The sequence below is a fragment of the Stegostoma tigrinum genome, chromosome 14, assembly GCF_030684315.1.
Source record: "Stegostoma tigrinum isolate sSteTig4 chromosome 14, sSteTig4.hap1, whole genome shotgun sequence".
NCBI lineage: Eukaryota > Metazoa > Chordata > Chondrichthyes > Orectolobiformes > Stegostomatidae > Stegostoma > Stegostoma tigrinum.
Window position 1 is genome coordinate 32,417,994 of NC_081367.1, and position 18,106 is coordinate 32,436,099.

At 40.8% G+C, this 18,106-nt stretch overlaps 1 protein-coding gene across 1 annotated transcript in view; it reads left to right on the top strand.

Moving 5' to 3' along the window:
• Positions 1-4,765: 4,765 nt before the first annotated feature.
• The window catches only part of ankrd67 (ankyrin repeat domain 67), a 31,508-nt gene continuing 18,167 nt past the window's right edge, over positions 4,766-18,106 (top strand). Inside the window, exons 1-4 of the mRNA XM_048542320.2 lie at positions 4,766-4,826; positions 7,965-8,030; positions 12,670-12,919; positions 15,257-15,833. Of these exons, the coding sequence (XP_048398277.2) occupies positions 4,766-4,826; positions 7,965-8,030; positions 12,670-12,919; positions 15,257-15,833 (954 nt within the window). The remainder of the gene's footprint in view (positions 4,827-7,964; positions 8,031-12,669; positions 12,920-15,256; positions 15,834-18,106) is intronic.

Below are 18,106 nucleotides of genomic sequence, written 5' to 3' on the forward strand. Positions count from 1 at the left end.
GGAAGCATTTTCCCAACATCCACTCTGTCCAGGCCGTTCAGTATTCAGTAAATTTCAATTAGATCTCCCCTCATTTTTCTAAACTCCAATGAGTATAGGCCCAGGGTCTTCAAACGTTCCTCATATGTTAAGCTTTCTTTTCCTGGGACCGTTCTCGTGAACCTCCTCTGAACCTGCTCCAGGGCCATTACATCCTTTCTGAGATGTGGGGCCCAAAACTACACATAGTACTCCAAATGTGTCCTCACCAGAACCTTATAAATCCTCAGGAGAATATCCTGTTTTATATTCAAGACTCCTCAAAATAAATGCCAACATTGCCTTTGCCTTCCTGACTACTGACTCAGCCTGCAAGTTTGCCTTGAGAGAATCCTAGACTAGAACTCCCAAGTCTCTTTGCACTTCAGACTTTTGAATTTTATCCCCATTTAGAAAACAGTCCATGCTTTTATTCTTCTTACCAAATTGCATGGCCTCACACTTTCCCGTGTTATACTCCATCTGCCACTTCTTTGCCCACTCTCCTAACCTGCCCAAATCCTTCTGCAGCCTCCCTGCCTCCTCAATACTACCTGTCCCTCCACCTATCTTTGTATCATTTGCAAATTTAGCCAGAACGGCCTCGGTTCCTTCATCTAGATCATTAATGTACAAAGTGAAAAGTTGTGGTTCCAGCACTGGCCCTTGCGAACACCACTTGTCACTGGCTGCCATCCTGAGAAAGACCCCTTTATCCCCAATCTCTGCTTTCTGCCAGACAGCCAATCATCTATCCATGCTAGCACCTTGCCTCTAACACCATGGGCCCTTACCTTACTCGGCAGCCTCAAGTGCGGCACATTGTCAAAGGCCTTCTTGAAGTCCAGATAGATAACATCCATTGGCTCTCCTTGGTCGACCCTGCTTGTTACTTCCTCAAAAAATTGTGTAAATTCTAAACTAGACAGGACTTTAGCTGTCACACAGTGGTGCACCAAGGAGAGTTTAAATCAGTAAGGATAAAGAAATTATTCAATTAGTAACAACTTGAACACAAAACAGTTAAGTGATACCAATTTATCAATGCATTTGCTTTTAAGGCAGAGACCAAAAGTTAAAAATTGGAGTTAGGCTGGTTAGTTGGCTAGCTAGCAACTTAAGAGTCTAGACAGTATCTTCTATTTGAAATTTCCGCAGAAGAATATTGTTAAAATGTAACTTCTGCTTACTGCTTCAACAGAAGAAGATCGATTACTTGCAGAGGGCAGAGTGCAGGATGATGATTGTTTTACAGTCCATTCCTTTGTAGCCCAAAGATACGGGTTTTTGTATCATCAATAGATGTTCTGTGAAGCAGCTTTGACCTTTTAGCTGATGACTACTATTTAAAAATTGTCTGGTTAAAAAGCAGTTGACTTCAGATCTCTGAGACTCAGTGAATACGCTTCCAGGAAGAGGGGGAGGGGAGGGAAAGAGGGTTAATATTAAGACAAAGGCTTGAATTGCTGATAATCAACGATCCATGACTCAGCTTTGAGATTAAGTGGAGCTATTAACATGCCTCCTACAGAATAGAAATAATGTTGCAATTTATTTTGAGGAGGGGGAGGTCGCGTAGAGGGCCTCCTTAGAAACACTCTGTCTCCGTGGAAGTTTATAACACCATAGTTGACATTTCAGTCCCATTATTGGTTACATGAGGCATTGATTGTCTGGCTGAGATGATGTTGGAAGATTACTGCCAAATCCAGTCACTGCACAGCAGCTAAATTTGCTGAGTAGTACATTGTGCTTTTAACACAGTTGCTAAAGATGCATATCGATATGTAGTAAACACAGGTTTTTAATCTGTTTGTGACTTTTTTTTGTAAAAGGTGGCTAACTTAAAGAAAATTAGTATTGAGAATACAGTACTAAAAAAACGGCAAACACAGAATCTGAATCTTTGCCAAACCCAGTACTCACAAACAATTGCAGGAAAGAAAACTAGAAGAATCTTGAGAACAGATAAGACAGTTACAGATATTCACAGGAAAGCATATGTTTGTCCTTCAATGGATTTATTCACACAGAAAACACAACAAATGAAGAGCTGATGGAAAAACATAAATTGCTGGAGAAATTCAAAAGGTCTGACAGCATTTGTGGAGAAAAAGTAAAATTAATATTTCAAGTCCAATGGCCTTTCTTCAGAATGGTTCTGACAAAAAGTTCTGATTTAATGTGTTTTTCAAAGTGACACAAGAGCATTAGGCATAGGAGTTAATTAATGTCAGCTTTTAAATTAGACTTACTCAGCCACCTTTGACACAAAAATTTAGATCTGAGGTCTGCAAAAGTTTATTTCTTATAGTTTTTTTGTCTCTTGTCTCAGGCTTTAAATTTATGTTTGGATTATAAATTTAATAGAAATTGCTCATAAATGTTGAGCCATTTCTAGTTGGATATGAAATAATTCACAGTATTTCTAAGTAAAGTTGAATATTCTCAACATCTACTTCTACGTGGATTTGAAAATTTTGTTACATTTCTGAGTAGAATTTGTTCCATTACATTTCTTTCTAGGTAAATTGTATATTACTGGCATAATCTAGGTGGATTCGTTGGCATAACCATTATTCTTGATGAATTGACTTAAAGCCATCCTATGCTTTATAACATTTTAACCATTACTATCTTGTAATCCAGGATTGATTCTTAGAATAAAATGACAATAAGCAGTTATTAAAATGTTATTGACTCACATTTAATGCTTCAAAGATCTGATTCACAAAATAAATAATTAATGTATTCTACAAGTGTCAGTCAGGTTCTTTGTATTAAAAATTGGTTAACCCAGGTGAGTTGTTTCTCCCATGACATACCTTTGGAGTTGGATTTCGTCTTGAGATAAACTTGGTAGTCTGAAAACTCCTGGGAAGAATGACATTTTATTTTTTGACCAAGGCTAATGGTGCTGGAATCTTTTAAAATCACTCCTTGCTGAGGTTTGATACTAACAATAAATTCAACTGGAGAAATATACCATGCCAAGGAGGAAAGATAGTAAAAACTTTAACATAAAAGGACTATTCATAATCTGGACATAATTTTTGACACTACCATTTAGATTGTAACTACACATCTGATCCATCATTAACACAGCCTATATCCCCCTTTTATAGCACTACCCAATTCATCCCATTTCCTGCTGAAAGCCACATCCACAGAATTACTATCATAGAAACACTACAGTACAGATAGAGGCCATTCAGTCTGCACTGACCCTGCGAAGAGCATCCCACCCTATCCCTGTAACCCCACAGTTACCATTGTTAACCTGCACAGCTGTAAACACTATGAGGCAATTTAACACAGCCAATCCACCCAATCTGTACATCTTTGGACTGTGGGAGGAAACTGGAGCACCTGGAGGAAACCCATGCAGGCATGGGGAGAATATGCAAAATCGACACCCACAGCTGGAATCAAACCTGGATCCCTAGTGGTGTCAGGCTGCAGTGCTAACCACTGTGCCACCAAATGCCAATGTTACCTGTAGACTTTACTGTTCCATCACTTATGACCAGTTTCTCAAGGACACACTTGGTAGGCTTCCCATACTATGCTGTCTAGATACATGAGGTGACCTATGAACAATTCATTATTTGCACCAAATCCCATTTATGCAGCATTCCTGTGTTAACTGAACTACATTGGTTCAAGTAATGTCTTGGTTTTAAAACTCTTGCTCTTATTTTCAGATTTCAATATGGCCTCATCTATCCCTGTCTCTGTTATTTGCTGTAGCCCCATGACTATCTGAGGTATCTGTGCTCCAGCAATTCCAGCCTCTTGGACAAATACCTCTAGCTAAAGATATTTGGAGTTTCTGAGGTCATAATTTCTTGAAGTTACTCCCTAACCTCTATACCTTTCTCCCTCTCTTTCCTCCTTTTTCTTTTCTGCACCCTCTATAATGGCTTCACATCTTTCCTAAAATGCGGTGCCAGAGTTGGGCACAGTAGGTTGGGTGCCACTGGGTCTCACACAGATTGCCACCCCAGCCCATCTCTTTTTTATAAAAGAAGGGGGTTCGACCTTTCTGACAGGAGGTCACACTCAGGTCTCCGTCAGAAATGAGAAGCTGTACTTTCATGCTGATAGCTCTTTTGTGGCCCACTCCCCAACTCATTCCCAGGATGTATGCCAGGCATCAAACAGTAGCTGTGCATTTTAAAGATGCCCCATTAGAATGCTTGTTCCAGGCCAAGGGGCTAGAGAAGAGGTTCTCTTCCACTCTGCTTTGAGAAAAGCATTCTCCCATGAGAGGAGGGCAGCTTCGGCTCATGTTACAAATGAGGTCAGAACCTCTAGTTGGCAGCAATCCAGTGCCCGAGTGGATGAACGGAATGCATTCTGCGAAGATAAGTCGCAACATCTTCTCGCCACAACCTCACGCTAATAGGGCTGTCACTCTGTGTAACTCTGCTACTGTACAGCCATATTACACATGTACACCAACCATCAAATGCATAATGTGCACTGAAGGGCACACACCCACCTCATGCTGCCAATCTTCTAACCCTTTCTGGGCAATGCATTTCCTACTCACTCACTGGGCAAGGCTCACTGGCAGGGCTGTGCATTGTCATCAATTGCTCCTGCCCACATTCCTAGAACACTGAACCTTTCTTTTTCTGTCATTTCAGGACAAGCCAGCACACAGCCGGAAAGAGAATGCCCAGGATGGCAAAGGCTTTCCTGATCTCCACTTCCTTACTGACTTGAGAAAGGTTTGGTTCAGATGGCAGAAGAGAACCAAGACAAGCCCTGTGCCCATGTAGAGTTTGAAACGGTAGAAGCCAGTGAGCAAATTTGTTCTAATAAAAGTGAAATTCTGCAAATGCTGGAGACCTGGAACTAAAACAGAAAGTTCTGGAGAAACTCAGCAAGTCTGGCAGCAGCTGTGTAGAGTGAAACATAATTAATGTTTTGAACCTGATATGATTCTTCCATGGAACATAAGTCTGCTCAAAAGTATAGCTATTTCTCTCACATTCCTGCACAATCTCTATTTATATCATTAGGTTTATCCACATTTTTGTGAATGTTGTATGCATTCAGGTAGAATGCCCTCAACTTTGCCTTTTAGACATCCTATCTGAGATTGACCATCTGGCAGTGTATCAAGAGACTGCCAAAAAGAAATATTCGGCCTCCTGTGCCAACATTCAATGACATCATGGCTGATCTGTGGCCTGACTCCATTTACCTGCCTTTGACCCATATCCCTTAATATCTTTGCTTAACAAAAATTTCTCTTTCTCAGATTTCAAACTAACAACTGACCCAGAATTCCACTGCCATTTATTTAAGAGAGTTCCAAACATTTATCATCCTTTGTATGTGGAACAGCTTCCTTAATGGTAAGGTCCTAGGGAATGTTGCTGAATATTGGGTGCAGGCTTACAGGTCCTTGAAAGCAGGGTCACAGGTAGACATCATGGTGAAGAAAGCATTTTGTACGCTTGCCTATATTATTCAGTGCATTGGGTTGGGAGGACCTGTTGCGGATGTGCAGGACATCAGTTAGGCTACTTTCAGAATATTGCATTCAATTCTACCTTCTCTGCTATAGGAAAGATGTTGGGAAACTTGAAAGGGCTCAGAAAAGAGTTCCAAGGATTTTGCAAGCGTTGGAGGGTTTGAGCTATAGAGAGAGGCTGAATAGGCTGGGGCTATCTTCCCTGGAGTGTTGGAGGCTAATGGGTAACCTTATAGACGTTTATAAAATCATGAGAGGCATGGATAGGGTAAATAGTCAAGATCTTTTTCCTAGTGAAGGTCTTTTCCCCAGGTTAGGGGAGTCCAAAATTATAGGGTATAGGTTTAAGATGAGAAGGGCAAGATTCAAAGGGGACATTTGGGGAACTGTTTCACACAGAAGGTAGGCAATGGAGGAAGAAAGCATTTTGAGAGCATCTCAGTGGCACAGCTGTTTAACTTAAAGAAATAAATATGACACAGCTAAGAATACTTTCACTGTTCTGATGTTTTGAAGTAGTCTGATTTACCTGTAATGTGTCTTCATGATTTTCTGATAAAATTAAAGCACTATCCTACCTCATTGGGCCACTTGAGTGCCAAACTCCTCCTCTCACCCAACATCCTCCATTCCTCAATGCAACAACATTCATTGTCACGACTGATGTCCCCAGCCTTTTCCCTGGAGCCCCTACGGAACGAAGTCTGAATGCCCTTGCTAAGCATAATTCCGCCCCCCCCCACCTTTGATCAAAGATGGTTTCAAATATTCCTTGACCCCTTTTACATGAATGTATGCTCCCCATTCCACACTTTTCAAGTACAACATACGACTGAAACCCCACCCCCCAATCCTGTTGTCATTTCCTCCAGTTCTCCAGTCCTCAAACTGATCGCCAGATGGAAGTCAGCTTCAGAATCAACAACAGGCCCATTAGCACCTTAGACTCAACACAAGACAATGCTCAGGGACATCGGAGTATAACCTTCCTCCATTTCACTTCTTTCTCAACTTGACAATGTTTGGACTCCTTGTTTACTCTGTTTTTGATTCCATACTGTTCAGCTATAAGCAGCCCTTTATAATATATATTAAAGTCTGCCCTTGAGATGCAAGTTGTCCCCTATTTGTCATGAGCCAGTCGGGTTTAAAGATGACCCTAGTCAACAGTGTGCCTGGATCCAGTTAGATGTGTCGACTATACTCAGAGAAGTGTGAATGCATGTGGCTGTAAGCATCATTTAAAGTCACACAGCTATGAGAATAAAGCAGCAAGTATATTCCCAGAGGTGAACGAAGTGCTACTTACCTGCTCCACACCTGCTTTTTGCTGCCAGCTTTCTGAAGCACTGAGTTTCTCCACTGTGTTGAAGCTTATTGGGAAGACGAAGTAAACTCCAGCAGGTTATGGAAGGAATGGATAGTAAATGCACGCAGTTAGCCTGATGGTGGCATCGTCAAGCCACCACTAAAAGGGGAGAACTTAATCAATGAGGTTTATCTCAATGCTGGGGATCAGCTTTGTGGCTTCTCATCAATAAGGTTCGCCCACCATTCAGTTTGTTCAGACCATTCAGCAATTTAGAGGGCATTTTCATTCACAAAATTAAGTATTATTACAGAAGGCATTTCAAAATACAAGGTTATAATGTTCTATGTTTACATTTCAAATTGAAGGGAATCCTGATTGAAAACAATCAGGTAGTTCTAAGACGAATGCTCTCTTTATTTCAAATACAACTTTCTAAGGGCTGTTTGTAAAGAGGAGCTCTAAACATTATGACAAACATGATTAGTTACCATATTAAGAATAGAATCTTGAATATTATAACAGAGCTTCTCAAAGTGAAGCTTAGGAACTGTGAAGCTTAGGATTGTGAACTGCAGTTTTGGGGTCCCAAACTCCAAGGCAGTAATGTCCACTATAGAACATTGCATTCCCCTTTCCCTTACCAGGACCAGCCACAACCCTATCCAGGTCTCACAGGTCTTCTCCCCACCCACACCCCTGGCCCCACTTTCATGGTTCCCACAGAGGGATTAGAACAGTTTTCAAGCATCAAAATAGGAAAAAGTTTGGGAAGTATTGCAGCACTAGTGCTCTTAGAACCACAGAGAATAAATTCGGCAAAAATTCACCTGCTACAGAGTTCTGGACTGGGAGCTTCAGAGGGTAGATTTCTGTCCGTACTATCCGGGCTGTAATCCAGAGAAGCACACTGCTAATTTTTTTTATTATAGAAACTATCAACTATTGTTCCATTGATTTGAGATACCATAAAGGGCACAGATCCACCCTCCAAGTTCACTGACCATGTGCTGTAGGTGAAAGGCTTTTACTAAATTTTTAAATTCCCTGTAAGCACTAGGCTCATTTCTTTTAGTGTGGTGTCAATTTACTCTGTTCTTTTGTGTTGCAATTATGTTTTGAGGTTTTGTTACCCTCCTCTTTTAAAAGGAAGTGTTTGTAACAGGAAGTTGGAGCCTACTTGCGCAGTTTGCTATTTGAAAATAACAAGTAAAGGTAAGTAAATGTTCATTCACTAATATTATTACAATTTAACTTATACCCTGTGTGATAAAATGGATTATTGGACCAAGGATAAGTGTAGGTAAATATCTAGAGCTGCAAAACAATTTCTTCCTTTCTCAATTACAGCAAAACTGGAAGCGAGATGAAGTCAAATGACAGAAAGTAATAATAGTGGCTATCAGCTTAGATCTATTATTTTATGCTGAAATATTGGACAAATTAGCTTGATTATTTCTTACTGAATTTAACCATGTAATGGAAAAGAAATGTATAATATATAAAATGGAAATAACTAGAAACACATAGTGAGCCGTATCTTGAATTCCTTAATTTTTAAAGATAAACTTGCAACATTCTATTGTCAGATAAGTAATTATTTGCAACAATTGCTAAGAAAATGAGAGGCTGGAAATGTCAAAAACGTAATATATCAGCTGGAATATAATTTGATTAAGTGTGAGGTTATTCACTTTGGTCATAAGAATAGAAAAGCAGAATACGTTTTTTAAAAATGCTCATGTTGGTGCAACTTCTCCCATAAGAAACAGCAGAATAAAGTAAGGATACAGGCTGTAACTTGGGGAATTGTGTTTCATACCCAGCAACCAAAATACACATCATACATGTACTTATTGTACAACACCGTGTACACACATGCCCTGCAATGAACAATGTGAGAGAACATTATATGACTCAGAAGCATCAGGAAGGTTGCTGGGAGTAGATGCTAAGATGGTGCCGCAGTTGCAAATTACAAGTTGTATGCTTTCTATGTTAAACTGAACTGAATCAAAAATGATGCAATGTGAATGTGGCGAAATTTGATGTTTAGTTCCTCAAACAGTCAGTGATGTGAGTGCAAAACAATAAATGATGTTTACTGGGGACACCCTGTAATTTCAGCAGTCACATGAACATTCTACAGAACATAAATATCTAGGACAAAGTAAAAAGTTCAGCATTTGTTATGAACTAAGGATCACTAATTAATTAGAATACTTTTGGATTTTCTAATTGAGAATCAGAGTCTGAAAACATTTGTGCCTTTAGGCTTTAAGTACGTAATTTCGAACTTTTTGCTTCTGAGAATTTAAACAACAATCATATTTAGATACATAACCAAAACTGAGATCCACACAGTCACCTCACTTTTGAAATGCTTTAAAATGGGGTTTCCACTTTGATTGCAACTGGCGATTCAAATACAAATTCTACCCAAAATTGCTTTAGCTTTGTGACACATAGGAAAGGATTAGTCTCCTTACACCAGAAAACAACCAGGGAGATGACTGTCAGCGGGATGAGGATGTAGACCTCAGGCTTAAGAGACGGATGGAACAGATAGCTGCTAAACAAGTGCAGACACAGCTCAAGAAAATTTCCAATAATTACAAGTTGTCTTCTTTTAAACTGGCTTATTTTACAATTTTTCTAATTAGCTGAACACTGCTCCCACAATAGTGTGTGGCGTTGTTCAAGATTTCTCTCCCATGTACTATTATCGTTAGCTGCAATTTAGATAACTGCTTTTGTATACCTGTTGGACAATTGCTGGAAAAACATAAAAGGTTTGGCAGCATCTGTAGACAGAAATCAGACTTAATGTTTCAGGACCAATGACCCTGCCTCAGAACTGATGGTAGCTAGGGGAAGTTTTGTACTTATGCCAAAGACAGAGTGGGGGGAGGGAGTGGGAGTAAACAATAGGCTGGCCACCAATATCCACTAAAAACCCTCTGATTCCCAAAGTTACATTGAGTATACAAAAGAAGTCTCCGAAATGTCCACCTTCTTCCTCAGCTGAGGACTCCCCAGTATTGTGGCTGACAGGCTTAGTCCGACCCATCTCCCGCACTTCTGCCTCACCCTCACTCTTCCCTTCCACAACAGCCGTAGGGCTCTCCTTGTCCTCACGTGCCATCTAACAAACATCCACATCCAAGGACCATTAGCTGCCATTTCTGCCAAGTCCAGCGAAATGCCACCACCAGAAGCATATTCTCCTCCCATCCCTTGTCTGCCTTCTGCAAGGACACCCTGCTCCACACCTCCTTCACTCCCAACACCCACCTGCACCCCCATGACACTTTACCCTGCAATCAGAGAGGGTGTAACAGCTGCCCATTTACTTCCTGCATCCTCACTATCCGTGGCCCCAAACACACCTTCCAGGTGAAGCAGCACTCTACCTGCACTTCAATCAAACTAGTCTACTGCATTTGGTGCTCACAATGTGGTCTCCTCTGCATTGGGGAAATTAAGTATAGACTGAGTGGCCACTTTGCACAACATTTACATCTGTCTATTGAAAAAATGACCCTGAGCTTCTGGTTGCCTGCCACTTCGCACCACCGTGTTCCCCGGTCAATATGTTTATCTCAGACTTGTTGCAGTGCTTCAGGGAAACTCAGTTCAGCTGAAAGAATAGCTGCCAAACACACTGAGTTTTTCCAGCAATTTCTGTTTTTGTTCCTGAAAGTACAGCGTCTCATTTTCCACTTAGGAACTCTGCAGCCTTCAGGACTTAGTACAGTATTCAACAATTTTAGATCTTGAGTACCATCTCCCATGTCATTACCCTAACTCCCACACACCAGGTCTTTTCATCACATGGGCTGCCACCATACACATCCCTTTGTAAGCCACTAATAGTCCCCATTTATAGCTATTGATTCTCTAAGGCTAACAATTGCCCACTCCTTTTCCTGTACAGCTGTTTCCCTCTCTCTTTGTGCCCAATATCCACCTATTTTTTTACTCACCCCCCCCCCCCATACTGTATTCTGCATAAATAACACCCTCCTTTTCTCAGCTACCATTCGTTCTGAAGAGGGGTTACAGGATCTGGAACATTTACTCTAATTTCTCTGCTTAGATGCTGCCAGACTTGCTGGGATTTTTCAGCAATTTTTGATTTGTTTCTAATGTCAGCACTCAAAGATTTTCTGCACTTGAATCATTATTTCCTCTTGGCAAACGTCGTCTATTTCTTTTCTTCAGTATATTTTATCCAGGTTTAATTAACTTCATCCTTAAATGGTACAATGTTTCCACATAATTCTCACACTGAGATTTTAAACTCAAGCTAGCCTATTCTAGCCTTCTTGTGCTTGCAGTTGTTCCAACACAGATGATTTTCAGTAATTCCTACATTCTGTCAAGCTGGTTTCTGCTACCTGACTATAATCAATGCACTCGGAAACTGCAGCATCCAAAGAATCCTCTGCATAGTTTGCTACAATTGAAGACATAAGGTACACTCCTAAATGACACTAAAATCAGGATTATTACCCCCCTATTGGGACAAGTACAGCAGGGTGGGCAATAACATTTGGCTGGTGTACTGATTTAAGCTGAGTAAGTAGCCATTTAAAGCTAAATGTCAGAGGCTGACTGCAATTTTCCAATTTGCCTGCAAGCCTCTGAAGGCATCAAAGCTAAGGCAGCTGCCTGGAAGTATCCTTCTGCTGACCAGACACCTAATGCTCCAGGGAAACCTTGAGGTCCCTCCCACCTATTTAACCGTATCATTGGCCGCAGGGCACTCTTCACAATGGTGACCTGTTTGCTTCTTTTAACTCAAAAGTTTGGAAACTCAGAAGACGGGCTTCAAGATGTAGGTAGTTTTCACAAAAAAACAAGTATGTAAAAATATGCGCTTAACTTTAAGTATAGGAAACAAACAAAGCCAGAGCTGTGCAGTTCTATCTTGTTGCTCCTGTAGAGTCAGTGAGATGTTTCAGGCACTGTAACTAACATTGTAGGAAATGAGCTGATTAACCATTCCCACCAAGCTGTCTGACTCACTCGTTCACTGTTCCCTTGGCCTTCAGAGGGAATATTGAAGTGAGACCATGCTGTACTTACTGCTGTGTGAATTTGATGGAATGCTCCTTACAATGTGATTCCCTGGTGCTGCACCAAGAGGTCACAGTCACTTTTTCCCACTTCTGTCACCACATCAGAAACACAGACTTAAAAAAATGGTATTGCCATTAGCCATTAAATACCGAAGAGAGATAATATTAATGAATGGCATTCAGCCAGCAATGATGATATGCTGAACAGCCCCTCCCCCACAAAACCCTCTGGGTTCAACTAGTATTGTTGAACACATTGAGCACATTTTGTACAGCACAATTTATGCTGGGGTCTGTGGTTAAATGGTTAGGATCGCTCATCTTATTTTCAAATCACTAATTTATCAACTATCCTCATGACAATGGTTTAACTTGCAGCAATAACTGGCACTTACATCACAACAATTATTCTAGGTCTTCCGATGTAGCAACTATTAAGATTTCCTTTTTTTTAAGATGCTAACTTTCTAGATGAATATATTCTTGACCAACATGAATGGGTTATATACTGTAATTGAATATAATTAACTGCCTGTCATAAATCTATCTTTCAATGTTCATTAACATGTTCATCACATAGCAACATGAATGGTCCACATATTTAAAACCTGTTTAGTTGGTAATAAAAGACTGCTCCATTGAATTAACCTTTCATTTCACGCCACCAGAATTTTTATTAAATCTCTTTAAACTGACCCAAATATGATCACTTTATTGAGTCTTTGTTTTGCTTTCAATACATGATTGTCAGACAGTTTTTCTTTTTACAGAATCTGTCATGTCAGCCCTTTCAGAAATTACATGGAAATGGATGGATTTACACGATTCAGTTTCTTCCTGCAGCACGGTCAGAATAAATATGAATGTCAAGCCTGCAGATGGGAATCAACCTCAGCAGGGATGGTGCTTGCCTTCCTACTTGACCACAACACTGGTATCTGGGCAGAAAGCAGAAACACTGCCTGTTGCAAACCAGGAAGACAACCAAGGTGCAACAGCTCAATGTCAACTTTCTGCTAAGTATGTTGCACTCGTTTCAAGTGATAATGTGTCACTGAATTACCACAGCATCTAAATTTCTTAACAATAACACATCAGGTTTTAGACTCCCAAACAGTATAAATGAGGCCCATTCCCAGTCATCTTTCCCAAACCTTCCTGTTAACTGTGGCTCATTCTCAGGCCAATGAATGAAGCTACTTTTTATACCATCACAACAATTTTATTCTGTATTCATAAATAAATAAACTGTGATTATGTGCAAACACAAATCTCTACTTGATCAACTTGAGTCCGGAAGTTTCTATTGGATTGGAAAACTGTTCATATAACTCCATTATTCAAAAAGGGATGGAGACAGAAAGCAGGAAACTACAGGCCATTTAGCTGTCATAAAAAGGATGCTAAAAGCTATACATATTATAATGGGGCACCTTGAGAAAGTTAAGGAACCCAAGCAGAGGCAACAAGTGTTTTTACAATGAAAAATCATGTTTAACTGTTGTGTCGGTGTTCTTTGGAGAGGTAACATGGGCTGTCACTAAAGGGGGATGTACTGGACTCAAGATTTTAGAAGACATTTGGTAAGGTTCCCCATCAATGGGTAGTGTTGGAAAATAAAAGGTCATGGTAGGGGATTAATAAATTCGGCATAGTTGGGGGTTTGCTAGAAACAGTAGGCATAAATGGGTAATTTCTGGTTGTCAAGATGTAACAAAGTGGTCTGTAACAGTGATTAGTGCTGAGACCTTGGCTTAATACAATATATATAAACAAATCGGATGAAGGAATGCAAGGTGGTTTTGCTAAATTTGCTGATGGCACAAAAATAGAGAGGAGAGTAAATATGAACTGACAGGAGACTACAACAGGATAGGTCAAATGATAGGTCAAAGATTTGGCAAATGAAATATAATGTTGGAAGATGTAAAGGTTCCTCACCTGAAGGAAATATGAGAAAGAAGCATAATATCTAAATAGCTAGAGATTGCTGAACTCTATGGTCTGTTCACATTTGAGCAGCACAGTGGCTCAGTGGTTAGCACTGCTGCTTCACAGCACCAGGAACCTGGATTCAATTCCACCCTTGGATGACTGTCTGTGTGGAGTTTCCCCATGTCTACATGGGTTTCCTCCGGGTGCTCCGGTTTCCTCCCACAGTCCAAAGATGTGCAGGTTAGGTGTTCAGAGATGTGTAGCTAAGGTGGGTTATAGGGGGATGGGTCTGGGTGGAATGCTTCTAGGGTCGATGTGGACTTGGGCTGAATGGCCTGTTTCCACACTGTAGGTGTTCTATGATGAGATACAAAGTTATCTGAGTGTCCTAGTGCATGAATTGCAAAAGATTAGTCTGCAGGTACTGCAAGTAATTAGAATAGTATTATCCGTGAAACGTTGTCTAGAAAAGTATTAAATGTTATCTTTTCTGACAAGAGCAATCGACACAAAAGTAGGGATGTTATGCCTCAGTTATACTGGACATTGATGGGACTGCATCTGAAGTACTGAGAGAACTCTGGTCACCACACTTACAGAAGAATGTTAATGTATTGAAAGCAGTTCAGAAAAGGTTTCCAGACTAATCCCTTGAATGAGTGAATTGTTTTATGAGGAAAGGTTAGACAAGCTGGGCATGTATCCTCTGGAGACGAGAAGAATTAGCGGTAACAATTGAAATATATAAAATCTTGAAAGGATTTGGCAGAGTGGATGTCCAAATCATGTTTCCTCTTGTGTGGGAGTCTAGAACTAGTTTTTTAAAAGGGATCTGGAATACTATGCACGGTATTGATCTCCTCACTTGAGGTTATAAATGTATTGGACACATTTTGAGAAGGTTCACCAGATTAATATCTGGCCATGTGGGTTGTCTTACGAGGAAAGATTGGACAGGCTAGGTTAGTATCAGCTAGGGTTTAGAAAGATAACAGGTGAATTCATTAAAACGTCCAAGGTCTTATCAGGACTGATGTGGAAAAGTTGTTTCCCCATGAGACACAATATTTTTAAGGCAGAGATAGCTTAATTTTTTGTAGGCAGGGAGATGACAGGTTACCATAGGTAGCTGGGAGTATGGAGTATTCAGATCAGTCATGATCTCTTTGAACGGTGGACTAGGCTCAATGGGCCAAGTGGCGTTCTGCAGATTCATATATTTGTATGGAGAATATTAATTGTAGTTCATTGTGATTCAGCCAGGTGAGTTACTTTCATGGATTAATATTTATTGTTTATGGAACCTATTTGGTGTCTTTGCTTAGAGATTATGCATTCAAATTAATATTCACACATATAATTTACATTTTTGGGGTATAACGGCTTTCACAATAAATACTAATAATATTTTAATCGTCATAGGTCTGCTGCTTTGAATGATGATTGCAATGATAATTCAGGCTGGACTCCACTTCACCATGCTGCATTCTATGGAAACATTTCTTTGATCAAGTATCTTCTTCATAGACGTGCAGCTATCAATAGCAGGAGTAAGTATTATTATACGGCAATGCATAGGGCTGCTTATAATGGACACACTGACGCAGTGGATTACCTCTTACACCGTGGAGCCCTTCTTGAGCCCCAGACTCGCTGTGGAGCAAGCCCACTTCACTGCAGTGCAGCTGCTGGTTGCCTAAGCACAGCTCAGCTCTTAATAAAATATGGAGCCTCTGCAGACATTAAAGATAACAATAAGTGGACGCCATTACACTGGGCCTGCTTGAATGGGCATACAGACCTCATTGAACTGCTGCTGAATGAGGGATCTTCACTGAATGAGAAGACAGACTATGGTCTGACTCCACTGCAATTAGCAGTTGAGGCTGGAAACATCAAGGCCACCTACCATTTATTGAAGAAAGGAGCAGACATAGATGCCAGGGATGAAAATAATCAAACTGCTCTGCACAAAGCTGCTGCAAATGGAAATATGGAGGTAAGAGGCAGACTGAAAAATCTGATAGTTGTTGCACAAAGGAAAATAAACCTTCTGTACCTGTAGATGATGCTGCAGAATGAATTAAAATCTTTAGGACAGGGAATGGAAAGGGAGAAAACCTACTTACTCATGGAGCTACATCATGTTAACAGTACAATGTCTCTTTGATTAAGATAAGGGCAGCTCAAACTGTTCCAAATTACAATTCCAATGTGCAACAAATTAAACCAGAAATAAATTCATGTTCTAAACTGGAAGTAGATGAGTAAGACACTGAATTTTTGCTGAATATATTTTCAGAGATTTATTTGTAGAGTTTACCTTATCTGAAGTTCAACAGAATCTTAAAAATAAATCTGTCTTGTATCCATTTTCATAGAATCATAGAATCCCCACAGCGTTGAAGCAGGCCATTCGGCCCATCGATTCCACACCAACCATCTGAACAGCTTCCCACCCAGACCCATACACCTTTCCTAACCCTGTAATGCTGCATTAACCATGACTAATACACCTAGCCTGCATAGCCCTGGACATTATGGGCAATTGAATGATGATTGCGAGGATAATTCAGGCTGGACTCCACTTCACCATGCTGCATTCTGTGGAAATATTTCTTTGATCAAGGATCTTCTTCATAGACGTGCAGCTATCAATAGCAGGAGTAAGTATTATTATACAGCCAATCCACCTAGCCTGCACATCTTTGGACTGTGAGAGGAAACCAGATCACCCAGAGGAAACCCACGCAGAATAGGGGAGAAATTGCAAACTCCACACAGACAGTTGCCTGGTTCTGTGAGGCAGCTGTGATAACCACTGAACCATTGTGCTGTTCCTATTAATTTTTACAAAACTAAGCTTAATACTTGCAGTCAAAAGTATTTTGAGATCACATTGCAGTTGAATTTTGTGACAAACACCTGAACATGATGGGTATAAGACACTAAACATTGAGAAAGACAGATTGAAATAGGATGGAGTGCAGTACAGCATCAGGAGTTTTGTTCAAGGTCTTAAAGAGTTGAGTTTCAAAAACATGTTCGATAAATATGGATTTTTTCCTCTGAACTTAAAAGATTGATGTAATCCATTTTCAAAAATGGTAAAGTGACAACTTTTTTTTATTCACTCATGGGATGTGTGTGTTGATTTCTGTGCCAGCATTTATTACCTATTCCTATTTGCCCAGGAGAAAGTGGTGATGAACTGCAGTCTGGTTAATGTAGGCAGGCCCAAAATGCCATTGAAGAGGGAGTTCCAGGATTTTGACCGTTAAAGCAACAGTGTCATATTTCCAAGTCAGAATGTGAGTGCCTTGGAGGTGAACTTACAGGTGGGGGTGGTGTTTCCATGTACCTTCTGCCCTTGTCCTAGATTTTAGAGGTCACAGATTTGGAAGGTGCTATCCGAAGTTCCTTTGTGAATTTCTGCAGCATGTGTTATAGATGGCACACACTGCTGCTGCTGAGCTTTAGTGCTGGAGAATGCATGTTTGGGGAAAATGTGCCATTAAAGCAGGCCACTTTACCCAGGATGGGTGTTATAGGAGCTGCACTCAAACAGGCAAGTAGAGTGTACTGCATTGCACTCCTGACTTGTACTTTGTAGATGGCAGGCATATTTTGGGAGTCAGAGGTGAATTACTTTAGGATTCTCAGACTCTGATCTGCTCTGTTCTTGTAGCCAGAGTATTTACGTTTGTAGCTCAGTTCAGTTTCTGGCCAATGGTAACCTCCAGAAATTTGAAAGTGAAAGATTCGGCAATGGTTATGCCATTGAATATCAAAGTGGAATGGTTAGATTCTCTTGAGATGATGGGAACTGCAGATGCTGGGGATTCCAAGATAATAAAATGTGAGGCTGGACGAACACAGCAGGCCAAGCAGCATCTCAGGAGCACAAAAGCTGACGTTTCGGGCCTAGACCCTTCATCAGAGAGGGGGATGGGGGGAGGGAACTGGAATAAATAGGGAGAGAGGGGGAGGCGGACCGAAGATGGAGAGTAAAGAAGATAGGTGGAGAGAGTGTAGGTGGGGAGGTAGGGAGGGGATAGGTCAGTCCAGGGAAGACGGACAGGTCAAGGGAACCCTGCAGCCATATGGTATCAATGTGGACTTCACCAGTTTCAAAATCTCCCCTTCCCCGACTGCATCCCTCAACCAGCCCAGTTCGTCCCCTCCCCCCACTGCACCACACAACCAGCCCAGCTCTTCCCCCCACCCATTGCATCCCAAAACCAGTCCAACCTGTCTCTGCCTCCCTAACCG